The sequence below is a fragment of the Dermochelys coriacea genome, chromosome 1 (assembly GCF_009764565.3).
Source record: "Dermochelys coriacea isolate rDerCor1 chromosome 1, rDerCor1.pri.v4, whole genome shotgun sequence".
Lineage (NCBI taxonomy): Eukaryota > Metazoa > Chordata > Testudines > Dermochelyidae > Dermochelys > Dermochelys coriacea.
Window position 1 is genome coordinate 238,900,424 of NC_050068.2, and position 20,994 is coordinate 238,921,417.

Consider the following 20,994-nt stretch of genomic DNA (forward strand, 5'->3'; position numbering starts at 1 on the left):
CAAACCTGTCCTGAGCTCTATTTCCCCTTAACTAGCCAGTCTTTTCCTCTGCCAGATTCTCACAGGCACATGCTTCCACTAGGCGCTTTCCTCACCCAGCAGTCTCCACTCCAAAGTTCTTCAATCCAGCTTGCATCTGAGAGTCTTGGCTCTTCCCTTCAACCTGCTCTTGCCTTCTGTTCATCATCTGCTCGGAACCCTTCAAAACTCAACCATAGTTTTCATCTCCATCTCCAAGCCTCAGATCTTCTCTTCCATCAGATGGCACTTCATAACAAGCAAGCTCTTTTCAGGTACCCACTTAGGAAAATGTACATGCCACAGTTTCCATATCCAGTCATCCTCATTTGTCTCTTCCATTCCTTGGATCACTACCACTGCTGCCTCTGTAGATGTCATACCCTACCCTCCTAAGCACCTTTCAATGAAAAAGAAGAAAACTAAACACAAACAAAACCCCAAACAAACACCAAAACAACATTAGACATCCCTCTCCCCCAAGCTCTCTTTACATACTCCTACTCAAACTACCCTGTTTGCTGGCTCCTGTGCTGCTGGCTGACTGCTTGCCTGCCTTTATAGGACTCCTAATCAGGAAAGCCCCACCCCCTAATCAGGGTTCTGCTTCCCGCACAGCACACTGCCTCCTACCTGCCTCTGCAAAATGAGCAGGAAAAAACAAAACCCACCCCACCCCACAAAACAGGAAACACACACAACTCACTCACTGCCTTTTAGGTACAAGAGCTTGCCCAATCCTCCGTTCTCCTGCAACAGAACTCCTGCTCAAACTCCCATTTACAGCTCTGTTTGCTGGCTCCTGTTTTATATCCACTTCACACAGGTACAAATGAATGCCCAGGGAGTAGAGAATCAGGCTCCAAGCATCTAAATGTTCTCTAGGTTAAGAAGCACTCCAAAATTTTTTTATCACTATTGGTGTTTCTCAGCCTAGCACTAGGGGGAAGCTTCCAATCTGCCTTAAACTTGCTGTAATAGACTGGAGAAAAAATGATGTTTAAAAGTGTGATTTTGAACTATTAACGTTATGATTGTTAAACAGTTCTTATACCTGGGTAGAAAGCTGTCTTACAGATTCTTCCACTAGGTTTTCACATTGATAGCACCAAATGCATCCTGATGTAAACAGAGAGAACTTTCACTGTGATCCATGGGAACTGTGCCCACTTACACCAGTGTTTAAATTTGGCCTCTAGCATCACAAGTTTTGTTAAGAGGGCTGCCACCAGCCATAAGCTCAGAAATGCCAATCATAATTAACAATTTCCTAATTCAATGTTTAAAGTTTTCAGTTTATTCCTAGAGATAAGCCATTTTTACCTATATATAAATTTTGGGACAGCTGGCCTGAGCAGAATAAGTGCAGTTTTTCTTTAAGACGCTACCACAACTTCCTGTAGGTCAAGTTCTGCCCTCCAACAGGGCTCCCACTGGAATCTCTGAAAGCTGTGCATGTATTTGAAGGCAAAATTTGGTCAAGTCTTAGGACATTCTTGCATCTTGCCAGGTTTTCTATCACAGGGTCCAGTTCAATACATTTTATGCATGTTAAACATTTATTAATGCAAGTAGCCCCTCTGAAGCCAGTGGGACTCCTGGCAAAATACTGCTTAACATGCATAAGGGTTGCAGAATCAGCCCCCTTAGCATGCATGATGTACTAATTTCTTTACCATTAGTCCCACAATAAATTGAGTATTTTGAATTGTACGTAACTGGTTAAGCAAAAATAATCACCCATTCGGGATCGTTAAGGAAAAAAAACAGGTAGGTCAAACTTGATAGGGACCACAATCTTATCATACAGCTTTAAAATTAAAAAATAAGACTTTGTAGAGATCTGTCTGGGAAACTGAATAAATATGCTAGGATTGCAATATACAATTTAATCCACTCATAAATAAAGATGCCTGCAATTCATTTGTAGTTTGGCCACTCATGCGTTATCAGGTTTTTAACTTTTTTGTTCATCATCTTAGTCCAACTTACTTTAATAATATGCATATGATGATAAGACATGGACAACCACAATCTTTTAGGTTTACATGCATCTTGAATGAAAGTCAATACCACAGTCTAGAGTGCGAAAATGACTGCTTTAAATATACAGGAACAGAATGCTTAAAAAGAGCACTTACTTGCCAATCCTTTTTCACAGTTCTTCGTGACTGAATTTGTTCTGCATGCCTTATAACTGCAGGTTGATTCACTTGCACTCTTGAAATTGAGCCAAGGTCTACAAAGAAGACTCCCATTAGTTTTAGTGTATTTTTAATATATTTTAGCGGTATTTAAAAAGGAAAGGTACTTCTTATAATTCAAGTCTTTGAAGGTAGCTTTGGACTCGTGTGTCCCTTTAAGGGTTTAAAGGCCTTTCACCAATCCAGAATATTAAAAACCCCTTTAACGTGACATCTTGTCAACACTTATTCAAGGGAAGGGTCTCTGAATCAGAAGTATATACTGGCTTTTTGTTTCCCTTTAAAACTTCTGAGTTAATTTAATGGTGTTAAAGGATGGCAGATTGCTAGTCCTGGATTCTGAAATCTTCTATGCCTATAAGAAGTACAGCACAGAAATGGCAGTTCAGCTTCCTCACACTGCCCACCAGTGTGCTTCACTAACCCCTCATTTGTCCCATGAGGGGCAAGATCATGCCTGTTCAATCTTTGGCTGCTCTCTGCTCAGGCTGCCAGTTATAACCAATTGTGACGTGGACACTTGTCTCCTGGCATCACCTTTCACCAAAGCTACCACCCAGCGCCTGTGATGGTAAGGAGTTTGGGTCACTATTGTCCTAGGCGAATTTAAACTAGCAGCCTACAGATCAGGCCCTGTATTTACCAATTTCCAAATCATCCATTCTTTGAGGAAACACACACAAATTGACTCTCTTCAAAACCTGTGAGATGCTACATACTCCCTAAGAGGTGCTAAGCACTCTCAGCCCTTAAGGAAATTGAAGGCAGAACGTTCAAAAGTGGGTACTGAGTTGGATATTGCGCATCCACAAACTGCAGGTGAAGTCAACAGGAGCTGTGGTTTCTCCCACCTCTGATAGTCAGGCCTAAGCTGTTCCAAGCTGAGCACCAAAAATTGGAGGCACCCACAATGAACATCCACTTTTGAAAACAGGCTAACTAGCAAATGAGAGCTGAGGGCACTTGGCACATTCCAGGATTGAGCCTTCTACATCTTCAACTTTTAAACTTCCACGGGCAGGACAATGCAAATGTTTTAATTTGAATTAATGTTCACTTTTGTACATATCCTCTTGATCAAGTAATGAGTCAATGACAAAACTAAAGGCAGACGGATATAAGCAAAGAAAAATCTATAAATCTATGGTCAGCTAAACTGCAACTGGTTCTTCCTAAATATCTCTTGACCAGGGAATTAAGCCCTGTGCCTGAAGATAACTTACCTATGGACAGTGCAAAGATTCAAGGGTAAGATTTCCAAAAGTGACTAGTGATTCTGACTGCCTCCATTTTTTAAAGCCAAAATAGAGGTACCTTGAAGAGGCTTAATTTTTCTGGAGGTGGGTACTCTGCACTTTCTGAAAAATCGGGTCCCTTTAAGAGTCTTAAGTTGGACACCCAACAGCTGAGGCAACCAAAAACCACAAAGCACCTTTGGAAACCTTGGCCCAAGTCTTATTCCTCATGGGACTCTAGGGTTGACTATGACCAGCTAACCCGTTTTTAAAGTTGTTAAACCTTGTCGATGTTTGTGTTTAAAATCATGTTAGTTCAAATATATTAGACAATGCATTTTTAAGCACAACCTGTTTTCCTAATTTAGATATGACCTGGGACTTGCTGGAAGCTCAAGGAGGAAACAAGTGTGACTGGAAAGTTAAGGACAGATGTGGTGGGAACGCAGAACAAAGGCAAAAAACTAAGGCCTTGTCTATGCTAAAAAGTTAAGTTGACTCAGTTATGTTGCTCAGGGATGTGAAAAATCCATACCCCTGAGTGATGTAGTTAAGGAAACCTAATCCCCGGTATAGACAGCACTAGGTCAGTAAAAGAATTCTTCCATCTATCTAGAAACTGCTCATGGAGTGTTTTAACTGCGTTTATCAGCAGAGAAACTAGAGACATCTGTACAGAGCTAACAACATGCAAAATTTTAACATCCCACCAACATTTTCTTACTACCATGTATTTATTTACAGATAATTAAACAAGCAACAAAGACAGAGAGAAAACACTGGCTGCAAGCAGAGAAATCAAAATGAACCAAGTGTGTCAGATGTAATTCTAGAGAACAAATGATCATTTACAAATTTGTAAAGTTTCCATCAAGATTATAGCAGCATTCACCATACACATCCACTTATGCTTTAAAATCAAAGTGGAAGGAATTTATGTAATTGCAAACACATTTTATAACAGAAGAACCTCAATGATTCTGCATTGGCTAAGTCAAAAACCTGCACATTCTGTTTCAAAGGAACAGCACTCTGGTCTCACCCCACATCTCTGAAAATACTGGAAAGTGCTATAGCTATATGTTCTTATAACCTGGGGTTGGTGGTGGAATTTTCATCCCTTTAAGAATTTTTGACAAATGAAATGCAACCAGAAGACCTTTGAACATGCACATATAAACAGTTTAACTATAAGGTAGCTGATCCCTTAGGACTTGTACACACTAGCACTTACTTCGGTATAACTTTAAGTCTCTCAGGGGTGTGGAAAAGCCACCCCCCTGAGCAATATATGTTACACTGACTTAAGTGCCGGTGTGGACAGCGCTATGTCAACAGGAGATGCTCTCCCGCCAACTGGAACACCCATGGGGGGGAAATAGTGGGTGTGCTGCACTCACCAGCCACAGCTGTTTGGCTGCACCCCCAATCAGCTGCTTGGCAGCACCCCCAATTAGCTGATTGGCGGCTGGAGGAGGGCAGAGAGCAGTGAACATGTAGGGGCCACAGGGAGGGGGCAGGAAGAGGCAGAGTGAGAGCAGGGCCTTGGGGGGAGGCAATGGAAGCGGGCCCCTCGGGGCAAAGCAGGGGTGGAGCACCCCTCAGGGAAAAGAAAAACTCAGTGCCTATGGATGGGAGAGCTCTCTGCACTAGCAGCGCTAAAAGGGCGCAGCTACATCTGTACAGCTGTAGCAATTCTAGTGTAGACTAGCCCTTACAAAGACCTCTGCATCCTCTATAGCTAATCTGATGTTGAGACCCTGAAGTGATCAGTGTTCCTGGCTTCCCAGAAACCATTATATACAACATTTGACTTAGTCTACTGAGAGGAATTAAAACATGGATCTGTGTCAGAGTTGTGATTCTCCTCCTATGTGCTAGTGTACAGGCAGAATCATTAGACCTTGCTGCAATTTATCAAGACTCCTGATAACTTTAGTACCTACTGGGGGCGGCTCAACCTTTCCATCCCTTTGGAAGACTTGATCAAGTCTTTTAGAAGCTCAGTACCTCGTCTGAAATGCTTTACCTCTTCTCTAGTAAGACCTACTGTCCACAGTTACTCTGACACTGGATGGCAAACAGTAAACAGTCCCCTTTGTTAATAATATCTTGATTCTTTCCAGACTCGCTCACTGTGTTCAAGGCTACGAAAGACAACCGAGTTGATCTGTCAGAAAATTAACTTTGTATCACTTCTTCATGGAGCTAAAAAGTCTGGCGTAACACGACTGCTTGTATAGAATATGCAAAGCATGCAGAAGAAGAAGAATTTGAATGTTAAATCCAATTTGTTACAAATCGATAATTCTTTCCTTTTGTGCTATCTTATGCCATAAACCTAAATCTGACTGAGCGTGAGTCTACACAGCCAAAGCTGGGCACAGGTTAGCCTACCTAAGTGACACAATAGCAGTGAAGACAGCGCTGCAATGACCTCGGAGTGGGCTTATGAGCCGAGTACATACCCAGGGACCATGCAAGGCTTGTGTTACCTGCACTGCATGGTCTTCACTACTATTGTTATCTACTCTAACTGGATTCAAGCATGCTTGTGTCAGCTGGCCTGCACACAGCTTTTTGCTGTGTAGACAAACCCTCAGGGGGTAAGAAGAAACTTCCCCCGCGGGCAAATTATTCTATTATTATCCACTTTGGAGTCTTTAGCAACTTCTTCCGATGCATCTGATACTCGGCATTCTTAGGGACATGATACTGTACTAGATGATCTAATCTGGTTATGGCAGTTCATATGGTCATAGTTAACCCATTGGTCAAAGCTACTGAGAAACTCTGGGTAACTTTCTCTGGGAGGGAGAATCACAGACATATATTTGAGGAAGTAACAAGCATGTTAACGTATATTTGGTTTAAACAAAAGACACAACTGAGTCTGTTCCATTTGAGAGACGGCTGGACAACTGGGAAAAACCAACCATCCCATTAAGGGATTTTTCTGTTAACTCAACTTATGTTTTCAGCTTTCCCATTCAATACCCCTTTAAAAAGTCATCTGCTCATTATCATTGTTAGGGGGCTTATTCCTTCACCCATTTACTTCCCTGGTCCTTCTCGCATGAACAGAGAGCAACAATACCCGAAGTCCAAAGGTGCAAACAATTCAATGTTTATTGGGGTGAACTTCCAGCAACCATGATTCCAGTTTCCTTCCTTAGTGTCCCCCTTCCCAGAGCCTTATACCTGTGTCCCTGTTCCCATTCCTGCCCTTAGCCAAACATGATTCCAGTTTCCCCACCCCCATTCCCTGTTCCCATTTCCCCCTTTAGCAAAACATGATTCCAATTTCTCTACCCCCAATCCCTGTTGCCATCCCCCCACCCACACGCTTCCTGATTGACTGCAGCCTATATAGTAAAACTTGAGTTCTGCTTAGCTATACCTTAACCAATCATTTTCCTGAAATTTAACTAACCAATCCTAACATATTGTAACATGATTATGTAACCAATTATATCCCACCATCTTAATTAGTTTACACCCAGAAAAATTAATTATACAGCAGACAGAAACAATCACAGAACCAGACAGAGATTATACAGACAAACAATAGCAAAGTGGAAACTATAATGACAAAACAATACAGAAGTGAGGATTTCACATCCCAGCTATTGATAAGTGAGTTCTTGCCAGTCAGGATGCTACAAACTAAGTTTCCTTTTACATCTTCTAGGCACTTCCCTTTCTCTGGAGGCGATAGGCACTATCAAGACAGGACTGTATTCCTAACAGCCCAATAGCACCTTATTTCAATGTGAGGATGTGACTGGTCGCTTCCCAGCTTTTGGCTGCCTCTGCTGCTTAGTCAAAGGCCTTAATTTAAGAACAGGGCCTCAGACTGTCACAGTAAGAGAAGGACCTTACGCTGGCAGATAGTGATTTTGATTATTTTTTTATACCTCTATAACTAGCCAAGTGATAAGAATACACCTAAATTCTTAGAGTATAGGCCTTTACAGACAGGCCTCAATATCTATATCCTAACAATCATTATTACTACAGCACCGAAAAAGCATGCCTGGTGCTTACCAGAACAAATAAAACAAGAGCCCAGATTTTTACAGATTACAATCCTGAGCGAAGCGATGCCTAAATACCTTTAAAAATCTGGACCAAAATCCCTGCCAAAAAAGAATTTACAATCCAATATTAGACATGTGAGGGGTAACAAAAAATTGTAAGGGATGTGGTGTGGAAGGACAAAGGTTATGGTAATAAGCAGGAGCAGATGGAGACTCCAATGCAGCACAGATCCTTTCTTCAAGCACACATCTCTATTAATTAAGAAGAGGGTGGAGAAGAAAAAACAAATAAATATGTATCAGCATAATCATCTCTAAATAGATTTTCAAAGTTTGCTATGTGGGATCTTACCAGACCTTTAAACATAAATGTCTTTAGTCAGAAAAAAAATTAGTCTCAATCCTATCTTTTGTCTATTAAAATTCAGAACATAACCATTATTTTAAACAGAACTGTTTGCTTTGGATTTTTCCCCCCCACTTTATGATTTAGAGAGTCTGGCTAGGGAAAACTATATTTAATTAGGCTCATTAACCTTGCAGTGTGAACACTTTTAAAAAAAAAAAAAAAAAAAGTCATCTGCTAGTCATCTGCATAGTCATGTGGCTTCAGGGATAAAAGCAATTAAAGCAGCTACATTACAGCTAATTAGCCAATATTCTGTAATCACTCTCTTAAAGTTTACTTTTTCCTCTGAAGACATCTGAAAACCTTCAAAACCGTAGTTAAAGTTTTAACAGGAAACCATTCCCTTTTGAATTGGCAGCACAAATCCAATAATACTAAACTATTCCATCAGTAACAAATAAATTAAAAATCTGCTTCAATACATAACATTATAAATACCCAAGCTACACAACCCAGTCTTTTTTTTTAAATACAGATTTGCTCCTGACCAGAAGTTGGACTTTTATTTAATCCCTTTGAACAGCTAAATTGAATGCTTAAAAATAAACAAAATTTTTTTTAAAAGATAGTGTTTGCATATTTTAGTGGTAAAGTTAGAAATTCAACTAAGCATAGTCCAAATCCAGCCTCCCACGCTCATTTACATAGGCCTAATGAGTTCAATAGAACTACAAATGTAAGTAACAGCTCAAGGATCAAATCTCATAATGGAATGTGTTAAATTGGTTACCATGTAAAGTGGGTTTGAGGTTTGATTTTTTGCATTCTAACTCTGTGGGCCTATGTGCTGTACAGTGGTTGTTCAAATTTCTGACACCAGCGTTACTTTTAACAGCAACAGAACCTAGTGAAAATGTCCCTGCAGTGGTGACTGTCAGAGAGCGTTTTCTAGAATTTATTGACATTGATGATACTAAAAGAGCTAGTATGACAAATGTGCTTCTTAAAAAACTGGAAGATATGAGCATTGCGATAGCTGGCATGAGAGGTCAGGGCTACGATAATGGTGCCAACCTGAGAGGAAAGAACAGAGGAGTGCAGACACAGATCCGAGAGTTAAACTCTCAAGTTTTTTTTTGTCCCATGCAGTTCTCATTCATTGAACTTGGTGGTTCTGTTGCTGTTAAAAACGCACCATTGAAGTCATTTGTTCCGTATAGCTGGTGCCAGATGTGCAGTCCAGAATAACAGAGTAATATCTTGCTGACTTCAGATCTGCCACAATCTTCTGTTTGACTTTCATTGCCAGTAACTGTATGATCTCATTTTGAGTTGTTTTTCCAAGGTAGTGGTTGGTGTACATTTCTTGGGTGCTAACTATTCTTAGATGCTCCTGGAGTACAGCATCAAACAGCCATCAGCTCCACAATTTTAAGGAAGTTTCCATTGTTTGGCACATACAGCTGATCTGAAGTGCCACACAGTATTAGGTTTTGGGTAGCAAGCATTCTCACAATGGCAATGAGCCTTTTCAGAACATTTTGCCAGTAAAGAGACTCTGATGCAATCTTCTCTTGATGTTGATCCTCTATGGTGGTCTTTAACCTTAGTCTCATCTCAAGATCTTTCCACCTATGGATGATTTTGCTGCCTTCTCATGCCATGCCAGATTTCTCCAGTCCTTTGTTCCTGTAGAACCCAATATGGCTGGAACATTAGACTGGAAAAGTTTGCAACAAAAACAGTATGCAGCATTCTGGGATTTTGAGTACATAAGCCATAGCATCTCCACTTTGTCACCATTGGGGATTTCATACCAGTAATGTGTTGGATGGAAACTTCTATTTTCATTGTCTTTGGGGAACATGAAGTTTTTCACTTGCTGTGGCCCATGCAGTACAAGGAAGTCCCTCAGGCTCCTGCTCAAGTGGGTCCATAGTCCTGGATCATCTAGATGTATGGAACTAAACTCAGCAGCAGCTGTTTCTTGCGCCTCCACCACACTCTTCTCTGATCTACACTTTTCTTCAGGAATGTGTATGCTTGCATCCATTTGAGATGGAGATATGGACACTGCAGTAGCTGCCAGGTCACCTGCACTCTGACTAACTGGAAGATCAGGCATCGCCTCACCACTCACATCCTCACTGGGGTCGGAAGGCTCACCGTGAACATTTGTATCTCAGGAGAACTCCTTCCTGCTTAGATAGAAAGAAAAGGAAGCTTTTCTTTCTTTTTCTGAATGCTGCCCCAAAAGAGTGTTTTCTTCTTTCACTCAAGACTGCTGTTCTGTGCCAGCTATAGTGGCTCTCAACACTCAGTTGAAGGGGACAAATAAGCAGGCTGGTAGCAGGGCCTGAGTGAGGGAAGATATCAGCATCTTAAGGGCCTAACTGGCTCCTACTACTTCAGTTGACTGCCTGTTCTCCTCAAGTGGGTTCAAGGAAACAGGAAGCTCCCTGAGAAGCTGGTGTTAATCAGTCCAGGCTTCTGGGGGTGCTAGAGAGGTACATAAGAGGCTGCTCCTCCTCTCTCTCCCTGCAGGTCCTGCTGTTTTCTGATATTCCCTCTCACTTTTTCTCTTGCCTGCCTGTTACGTTTCTCGTGCCCTCCTTCCTCCAGCACAGCACTCCACCATCTCTGTGCATCTAGAGCAGAGAGAATCCATATGCACCAGCAGCAGACATAATTTTCTACACTCTGGGTCCTAGTGGCGCCCCCCACAGTCTGGCACCTGAGGCGGCCGCCTCAATTCACCGCATGGTAAGGCCAGTCCTGCCTCCTTTCAGTTCAGCCTCCCTACTCCATCGGACCTCCACGCCCTCAGTTCAGCCCCGCCCCCGGCAACCTCCCCCATCAGTTCAGCAGCTCCCACCCCACTCAGTTCAGCCCCCTCAGGCAACCTTCATAGGCAGTGCTACCAGCCCATCTTATAACATCCAGTCTTTAGGAATGGTTAATGTTTAATGCTTCAAAGGAAGACAAACAAATAAGTCCTGAATGAGAAACCGTAAGCCAGTTTCTACTCTGCTGTAACATTAGTTTAATAATCACAAGAAAACATTAATGTTTAATATTTAAATCAAATGGCCGATCACAAAGAAAATTCAGTTTAATAATTAAGCCAATATAATGGTATTTACATCCTTTGTAAAGCACTTTCACATCCACTAATGAAAATCACTATATCAAAGCTAGGTATTAATAATAATATTAAAACCAGGTTTATGCTCTCTTGAACAAGGATAGGTTTCAGAGTAGCAGCCGTGTTAGTCTGTATTCGCAAAAAGAAAAGGAGTACCCGTGGCACCTTAGAGACTAACAAATTTATTAGAGCATAAGCTTTCGTGAGCTACAGCTCACTTCATCGGATGCATTTGGTGGAAAAAGCAGAGGAGAGATTTATATACACACACACAGAGAACATGAAACAATGGGTTTATCATACACACTGTAAAGGAGAGTGATCACTTAAGATAAGCCATCACCAGCAGCAGGGGGGGGGAAAGGAGGAAAACCTTTCATGGTGACAAGCAAGGTAGGCTAATTCCAGCAGTTAACAAGAATATCAGAGGAACAGTGGGGGGTGGGGTGGGAGGGAGAAATACCATGGGGAAATAGGTTTCAGAGTAGCAGCCGTGTTAGTCTGTATTCGCAAAAAGAAAAGGAGTACTTGTGGCACCTTAGAGACTAACAAATTTATTAGAGCATAAGCTTTCGTGAGCTACAGCTCACTTCATCGGATGCATTTGGTGGAAAAAACACTCCACCAAATGCATCCGATGAAGTGAGCTGTAGCTCACGAAAGCTTATGCTCTAATAAATTTGTTAGTCTCTAAGGTGCCACAAGTACTCCTTTTCTTCATGGGGAAATAGTTTTACTTTGTGTAATGACTCATCCATTCCCAGTCTCTATTCAAGCCTAAGTTAATTGTATCCAGTTTGCAAATTAATTCCAATTCAGCAGTCTCTCGTTGGAGTCTGTTTTTGAAGCTTTTTTGTTGAAGTATAGCCACTCTTAGGTCTGTGATCGAGTGACCAGAGAGATTGAAGTGTTCTCCAACTGGTTTTTGAATGTTATAATTCTTGACGTCTGATTTGTGTCCATTCATTCTTTTACGTAGAGACTGTCCAGTTTGGCCAATGTACATGGCAGAGGGGCATTGCTGGCACATGATGGTATATATCACAGTGGTAGATGTGCAGGTGAACGAGCCTCTGATAGTGTGGCTGATGTGATTAGGCCCTATGATGGTGTCCCCTGAATAGATATGTGGACAGAGTTGGCAACGGGCTTTGTTGCAAGGATAGGTTCCTGGGTTAGTGGTTCTGTTGTGTGGTGTGTGGTTGCTGGTGAGTATTTGCTTCAGATTGGGGGGCTGTCTGTAAGCAAGGACTGGTCTGTCTCCCAAGATCTGTGAGAGTGATGGGTCGTCCTTCAGGATAGGTTGTAGATCCTTGATGATGCGTTGGAGAGGTTTTAGTTGGGGGCTGAAGGTGATGGCTAGTGGCGTTCTGTTGTTTTCTTTCTTGGGCCTGTCCTGTAGTAGGTGACTTCTGGGTACTCTTCTGGCTCTGTCAATCTGTTTCTTCACTTCAGCAGGTGGGTATTGTAGTTGTAGGAATGCATGATAGAGATCTTGTAGGTGTTTGTAGTTTCTGCCATTACCCTCTGATCCCACTGAGAGTTACCAAAAGAAACTACAGCATTTGCTCAAGAAACTCCCTGAAAAAGCACAAGAACAAATCCGCACAGACACAGGCGTTGGTTGCACCCAGCTGCATTTCAGTGTTATCTTAAGTGAATTCTGCAACACAGTACTCAGTTTGCAAAATAATACTTTTTTTTTTTTTTGAGGGGGAAGGGTGTAGGTACAGCCAGATGTCTGTTGGTGCAGCTCTCCAACACCACTTTCTACAAGCCATTACCCTCTGATCCCACTGAGAGTTACCAAAAGAAACTACAGCATTTGCTCAAGAAACTCCCTGAAAAAGCACAAGAACAAATCCGCACAGACACACCGCTGGAGCCCCGACCCGGGGTATTCTATCTGCTACCCAAGATCCATAAACCTGGAAATCCTGGACGCCCCATCATCTCAGGCATTGGCACCCTGACAGCAGGATTGTCTGGCTATGTAGACTCCCTCCTCAGGCCCTTCGTTACCAGCACTCCCAGCTATCTTCGAGACACCACTGACTTCCTGAGGAAACTACAGTCCATTGGTGATCTTCCTAAAAACACCATCCTAGCCCCTATGGATGTAGAAGCCCTCTACACCAACATTCCACACAAAGATGGGCTACAAGCCGTCAGGAACAGTATCCCCGATACTGTCACGGCTAACCTGGTGGCTGAACTTTGTGACTTTGTCCTGACCCATAACTATTTCACATTTGGTGACAATGTATACCTTCAAATCAGCGGCACTGCGATGGGTACCCGCATGGCCCCACAGTATGCCAACATTTTTATGGCTGACTTAGAACAACGCTTCCTCAGCTCTCGTCCCCTAATGCCCCTACTCTACTTGCGCTACATTGATGACATCTTCATCATCTGGACCCATGGAAAAGAAGCTCTTGAGGAATTCTACCATGATTTCAACAATTTCCATCCCACCATCAACCTCAGCCTGGACCAGTCCACACAAGAGATCCACTTCCTGGACACTACGGTGCTAATAAGCGATGGTCACATAAACACTACCCTATATCGGAAACCTACTGACCGCTATTCCTACCTACATGCCTCTAGCTTTCATCCAGATCATACCACTCGATCCATTGTCTACAGCCAAGCGCTACGATATAACCGCATTTGCTCCAACCCCTCAGACAGAGACAAACACCTACAAGATCTCTATCATGCATTCCTACAACTACAATACCCACCTGCTGAAGTGAAGAAACAGATTGACAGAGCCAGAAGAGTACCCAGAAGTCACCTACTACAGGACAGGCCCAAGAAAGAAAACAACAGAACGCCACTAGCCATCACCTTCAGCCCCCAACTAAAACCTCTCCAACGCATCATCAAGGATCTACAACCTATCCTGAAGGACAACCCATCACTCTCACAGATCTTGGGAGACAGACCAGTCCTTGCTTACAGACAGCCCCCCAATCTGAAGCAAATACTCACCAGCAACCACACACCACACAACAGAACCACTAACCCAGGAACCTATCCTTGCAACAAAGCCCGTTGCCAACTCTGTCCACATATCTATTCAGGGGACACCATCATAGGGCCTAATCACATCAGCCACACTATCAGAGGCTCGTTCACCTGCGCATCTACCAATGTGATATATGCCATCATGTGCCAGCAATGCCCCTCTGCCATGTACATTGGCCAAACTGGACAGTCTCTACGTAAAAGAATGAATGGACACAAATCAGACGTCAAGAATTATAACATTCAAAAACCAGTTGGAGAACACTTCAATCTCTCTGGTCACTCGATCACAGACCTAAGAGTGGCTATACTTCAACAAAAAAGCTTCAAAAACAGACTCCAACGAGAGACTGCTGAATTGGAATTAATTTGCAAACTGGATACAATTAACTTAGGCTTGAATAGAGACTGGGAATGGATGAGTCATTACACAAAGTAAAACTATTTCCCCATGGTATTTCTCCCTCCCACCCACCCCACCCCCACTGTTCCTCTGATATTCTTGTTAACTGCTGGAATTAGCCTACCTTGCTTGTCACCATGAAAGGTTTTCCTCCTTTTCCCCCCCCTGCTGCTGGTGATGGCTTATCTTAAGTGATCACTCTCCTTTACAGTGTGTATGATAAACCCATTGTTTCATGTTCTCTGTGTGTGTGTATATAAATCTCTCCTCTGCTTTTTCCACCAAATGCATCCGATGAAGTGAGCTGTAGCTCACGAAAGCTTATGCTCTAATAAATTTGTTAGTCTCTAAGGCGCCACGGGTACTCCTTTTCTTTTTGAACAAGGATGCCACACTGCATTATATAAATGCCACTTTCCAACAGGCTAGATTTCACTTGTAAATGGCTTAGAAATGCCAAATATAAATATACATACCTTTCAAATAAACTAGATTATATTCCTGGTGGAAAAATCCATCCATCCTTCTACTCTCAGATTTCTGGGCTGAGGAAAATGGGCAGGGTTTTGTTTGTTTGTTTAACATCCAAGAATGCACTTTAATCGTAATTCTGAGGACACCGTTTTGCAAAGGCAGATAATGATGTAACAATGATAAGAGTGCAGGATTGATAGCCAGGTTTCCTGGGTTCTAGTCATAACTTTCCCACTGATTTGCTGCAGGATCTCTCATCCCCACATCTGCCTGGGGCTAATCTCTAGGCACCTAAGTTTGAAAATGTGGCCTAAAAGTACAGCACCTAAATAAGTGGCATATTTTTGAAAGGTTTTGAGCCCTAGCTCCCACTTACTAACGCTCACGAGGAAAAGTTTATTTCTAGACGCAAGTCAGGCTCTACACAGACTAGCTGCATCTCTGGTTTTAAGCGTCCTTTTTATCTTCTGTCTGTAACCTCTGTTACAGGGTGTCCCTTCTTCCTCTGATGTGGCTACCTCATATGAAAATCCCTCTGAGAGGATTATGATAAACTTCCTGGTAGAAAGTCTGTATATCAGTTTGCTAAAGCCACAGTGAAACCAAATGAGGCAAGAGGGGAATGCTAAAGGCATGCATTACAAAAGTAACTCCTCCGGGGAGAATGCTTTCCAGCAAAAGTCTATTTTATTCATCTGATACAGACGTAGCCTCTGCCACACCAAATCAGACCAATGGTCTATCAAATCCACTATCCTGTTTCCAGGAGTAGTCTATATCTGGTGCTTCAGAGGAAAGTGGTAAAACACACAGACTAAGCACCTGGTCAGGGCATCTTTGGAAGCAGTGTGGGAGAGGACAGATTCCTTCTTCCCTGATGCCTGTGACAATCAGTTTACATATAAATATAGGAGATTTATTCCCCAATCTCAACATGTAGAGCTACAAATGGTGTAGACTGTAAAATCCTCTAGCCCTTTTCAAAATCGGCCTTCAGTACGTGACTCTCTTGTGGCAAGCAAATTTCACAGGCTGACTGTATTCTGTATGAAGTGGCATTTCCTTTTATCTGTTCTAACTGCACCTGCCTTTCATTTTAATCAAGTAACTACCTTCTTCTAATATTATGGGACAGTGGGGGAGGGAGCAAGAAGATGGAATTAATGATTTTTTTATACTTTACTTTACAGAAAATAAGGAATGGAAAACTGCAGTAAACAAAGAGTGATTATATCATATGGCATAAGTTGAGGACAACAGTGTCACTTTCATTTATCGAAAAGATAGGAGTGCTATACTCCTGGCATTTTATAAGACATTTTAGATGTACAAGTGGCACATTTTAGCATAGAAGAGAAGAGAAAAAAAGAAATCAGATGGAATAATCTTTTAAAATTATTTGTAAATATATTTGACCACTAGGTGTCTACTAGAAAACTTGAATTACCATTCAAATTGTGTGCAGTAAGCATTGCCGGGTAGGCATGAGGAAACTGCTTTGAACTGCCATTGAAAAGACATTAGCACAAACTAGCTAAGCCCTTAGAATACCTGATGAGCCCTCCCATTTTTCATGGGTCTAGGAGAAAAGGTTTGTAACACGGGCAGCTGCCATCAGAGCAAAGCCATGAAACCGACAGAAATGTGAATGTTCAAAGTGTCTTTTTTTTATGCTTTGACTCTGATATGAAAAACTTTCAAGTGATCCGACCAAAATCTCTCTGCATTCCCCAGCATAAATATGCCATTGACAATTAAATCACTGCCTCTTGAGAATCCACTGGTATTCTTAGCTGCTTGTTTGCATGCTCTGTCCAAACAATGCCCTTTATTTTAAATGACTCTTTCTGCTTGAAGTTTATTGTACATCTAAAGAATAAATACATACAGGACCTAAGCAATCCAAAAATAATTTAAAACAGCAGCACTCCAAAGTTTTCAAAAAGAGCATTTGATTTTTAAAAAATATATATTTTATTTTATTTGTGCCCAATTTGGAAAACCTTGGGCCTGGGTTATTTTAGAAATGCTGAGTACCCATAAGTCCAACAGAAGTTAATGGGAACTGCAGGTGCTCAGAAAATCTGACCCTAGGTGTCTCAGATTTGGTTCCCAAACACCTTAACATTTGGGACACAGTATCTATCGCTGCACAAGGAAGGTTTTACCTTAAAAAAACAAAAACAAACAACCCACAGTTCGGAAATATTACTATTCTTTAAGAAAGGGATTTAAAATATTCTTCCAATATGCAGGCAGGAATACCTCTAACATTATTTTACATTTTAAATGGCACCTTTGATCCTGATGGATCCCACAGTGCTTTCCATACTATAATCTTGCACTCAAAATAAGTCCAGGAGGAGAGCTGTTTGGGAGAGGGAAAACAATTAATTTCAGAAGGGAATACTTGCTATAGAAATGTTTTGAACACACTTGAATGTGAATTACAGAGCATGAGTGGTAATAATAAATGTATGTGGTGCTTTTCTGCTGTAGATTTCAAAGTACTTTACAAATCATTATTTCTGAGTTTTGTTGTAGAAGGTAGAGACCAAGGTATTGAACAGTTAAGTGACTTGGCCAAAGTTATGCAGCAAGTCATGAACTCAACCAGAAATAAAAACCAGGTGCTCCTGAGTTAGTCCCATAACCTATCCACCAGACAATACTACCTCCATTATATTCACTTAGACATGTGGATCTATTTGAGGACAATTTACTGAGAGATACACAATCTGCTTTGCCTGATAATATTATAGGATTCTACATAAACACTTCACGGTGAACCACATAGGTGATCACTATACAAGATGTGTACATTAAAATAAGTGTTTAAAAAAAACGCATGCAATCTGCTTGAACAAGGTTTGCACATACCCTCCAGTATGATGGTATGAGTCAAACACTGAACATTATCATACATATTCTAGCAAAAAGATGCCTTTCAGATAGGGATACTTAAGAGTAATTCTCCTGTAACTTCAAGTTACTCCAGATCATACACTAGATCAGTGGTTCTCAACTAGGGGTACGCGTGCGTACTCCTGTGAGTATACAGAGATCTTCTCAGGGGTACATCAACTCATCTAGCTATTTGCCTAGTTTTGCAACAGGCTACATAAAATGCACTAGCAAATTCAGTACAAACTAAAATTTCATACAGACAATAACTTGTTTATATACTATACACTGAAATGTAAGTATAATATTTATATTCCAACCGATTTATAATTATGTGGTAAAAAGGAGACAGTACGCGATTTTTCAGTAATAGTGTGCTGTGAAACTTCTGTATTTTTATGTCTGATTTTAAGCAAGTAGTTTTTAAGTGAGGTGCAACTTGGGGGTATACAAGACAAATCAGACTCCTGAAAGGGGTATAGTAGTTTGGAAAGGTTGAGGGCTGCTACATTAGATCACAGTAACTCAGCAGCTTGCTTGTAGGACATACAACATTTCAAAGAGATGGAAATAAAAGATGTCCTATTGGTTAAAGATAATGTAATGGAGGGCAAAAAAAACCCCCAAAACCCAGTAATCTTGTGGGGAAACTCAAAATCAGTCCTTCCGGTGGGCGGGACGGGGGGGAAATAATTGCTTTCACTCAAGGAAAGAAAAAGGAATGTACAGAGCAAGGTGAATCCCTTGATTCAATGAGGATGCAATGAGTAGAAAAACATCCCATTCTCTCACTACCCAGTAAGGATGGTGAAAGGAACAGAGAAAACATTGATTCAGTCAGAACCCTAGAGTCACAAAACAATCAGGGCAGAGAGTCCTGCCATGTTTTTGTGGCACGTGCCTGAAGCTGTTTGGAATAGCAGTGGTTACAACTCCTGAAATGTTTTTATAAATCTTGCCCTATTGAGGTATTACTTAAAGCCTCGGGTTCTGGAGACAGGTGATTACAAGTGAATCCCAGCATTCCTTTAACAACAACAAAATATATTTCTAGCCCTCATGGTTATGCAGAAAAGCTTGACAAGGTGACCCTTGATTAGCCTAAAGGCTAAAGAACAAGGAAAATAAGAATAACCCATATTTTTATGGCTTATGATATTTTAAGCCAATCTCATGATGTTGGGGGCCCTGACTCAGGATATTTGAAATTTTGGGGTTGTCACTACTGAAATAGTGTGAAAATCTGATTTATAAACACATCCCTGGATTATAAACCAGGTTTGGAATCAGCCCCTTCGTACTGCTTTACTAGACTCTAGTTGTGAGCAGTTGCACCCTTGCACTTTTGTTCTTATAAATGTTTATGGACAGCGAATTTTGGGCCCAGATCCCACATTTGTTTAATAAAGAAAATAATCTGTTTCAGAAGAAAGCAGTTCATAAAGGTAAGGTCAACCATTGTGAAAAAAGAAAAACAGCACGTGGCACAGACAACTAATCACTAAGTCCAAAGAGCAAACTCCAAATATTTAATCATCAGAACCTTGAATGATCCCATAGGCTGAAATATGCTCATAAAAGCTACTCAACAATTTTACATAATACAAAAATTCCTTTAAAACTGTGATCTCTTCTCAGAATTCACCAGCAGGAGAATTCATCATATAAATTGTTAGCAAGTCATAGTTCAAACAGATAGAGCCGAACCCGAGATGACAATTCCATAGCTCGACAACTTTGGAGCTTTGGAACAAAAAGAAAATCTTTCAAACGGTTTCAGGGAAGTGAAACTGGGAGTGTGTAAGATACACCCCAGGCCAGTACCCTAACCATCCAGCTAGAGAGAGCCTCTCTTTCTCTGCCCTTCCTGATGAAAGTTTTGTGGAAATTGACATGTTCCCACATTGAAACTAACTATTCTGGAGGGATCCACATGTCATGTTGCTGGGTCACAGCTGGCCCGCTAACCTCTCTGCAGCTGCAGCCCATGAGGCATAGGTCTACCAGCAACAACAAAACTTGGAGTCCCATTATTACTTCTGCACACACATCCCTTCCCTGAAGGCTCAGGCAGGGTGAAAGTAACTTAAAGGACTTGCCGGTACTCCGGAGTCCTGAGGATCGGACTGGGCCTCAACTGGAAGAAGTGCGGCCTCTACCAGAAGAGGCAGGGCCTTTAAATCCTGGGGCCCTTTAAATCAGGATTTAAAGACCCAGGGCTAGGGCTATGGTAGCAGCAGCTGGGAGCCCCTGACCCTTTAAATCACCCCCTGAGCTCCCAATTGCTCAGGGGCAATTTAAAGAGGGCGATTTAAAGGGCCCGGGGCTATAGCTGCCGCAGCGGAGACCCAGGCCCTTTAAATAGCCGCTGGAACCCCGGGGGCCAAGCAGCAGGACCCGGGGCTCCGGCTGCCGCTACCCTCCAGGGCCCTGCTGCCAAAGCCCTGGGGTAGCGGCAGTGAGGCTCTGAGGGCTATTTAAAGGGCCCAAGTGGTAGAGGCAGCAGGAGCCCCGGACCCTTTAAATAGCCACCAGAGCCCTACTGCCACTGCCCCAGGACTCCAGCAGGCTCTGGTGGCTATTAAAAGGGCCCGGGGCTCCCACTGCCTCTACTGCCCTGGGCCCTTTAAATCATCCCCGGAGCCCTGGGGTAGCGGCAGCCGGGCTACAGCGGCAATTTAAAGGGCCTGGGGCAGTAGCGGCAGCAGGAGCCCTGGGTCCTTTAAATCACCACCCAAGCCCCGAGGGTGCCAGCAGTGGGGCTCTGGCAGCAATTTAAAGGGCTCAGGAGTCCCAGGCCCTTTAAATTGCTGCCTAAGGAAGCCGGTCTGCCCCGGTACAGTGCACTGGCTCTTGCTGGCAGGTTTGTAGGAACTTTGGTGGTGCCCAGAACCTGCCCCTGCCCAAACTCTGCCCCCCCCAACTCCACCCCCCACCTGCCCAAGGCTTTGGGAGGGAGTTTGGGTGGGGGAGGAGGTCTGGGGTACAGGCCCTGGGCTGGGGCAGGGGATTGGGGTTCAGGAGGGGTGCAGGCTCTGGGAGGGAGTTTGGGGATGGGAGGGGGTGCAGGGGTGAGAGCTGTGGGGTGAGGCTGGGGATGGGTGTGGCTGGGGATGAGGGGTTTGGAGTGTGGAAGGGGGCTCAGGGCTGAGGTAGAGGCTTAGGGTGTGGGGAAGATGAGGGCTC

The 20,994-nt window shown here is 42.6% G+C and overlaps 1 protein-coding gene across 5 annotated transcripts in view; it reads right to left on the reverse strand.

The window, feature by feature from the left end:
• Positions 1 to 20,994, reverse strand: part of DERA (deoxyribose-phosphate aldolase) — a 97,604-nt gene that overhangs the window by 75,376 nt on the left and 1,234 nt on the right. For 2 of the 5 annotated variants that reach the window (XM_043517007.1, XM_043516988.1), the window contains exons 1-2: positions 14,907 to 14,967; positions 2,160 to 2,257 (exon numbers count right to left, since the gene is read on the reverse strand). In XM_043517007.1, the coding sequence (XP_043372942.1) occupies positions 2,160 to 2,257; positions 14,907 to 14,952 (144 nt within the window). In that variant the 5' untranslated portion in view covers positions 14,953 to 14,967. Of the gene's footprint in view, positions 1 to 2,159; positions 2,258 to 14,906; positions 14,968 to 17,200; positions 17,250 to 20,994 lie in introns of those variants that run through there. The other 3 variants (XM_038380866.2, XM_043517014.1, XM_038380857.2) reach the window with 2 other exon arrangements.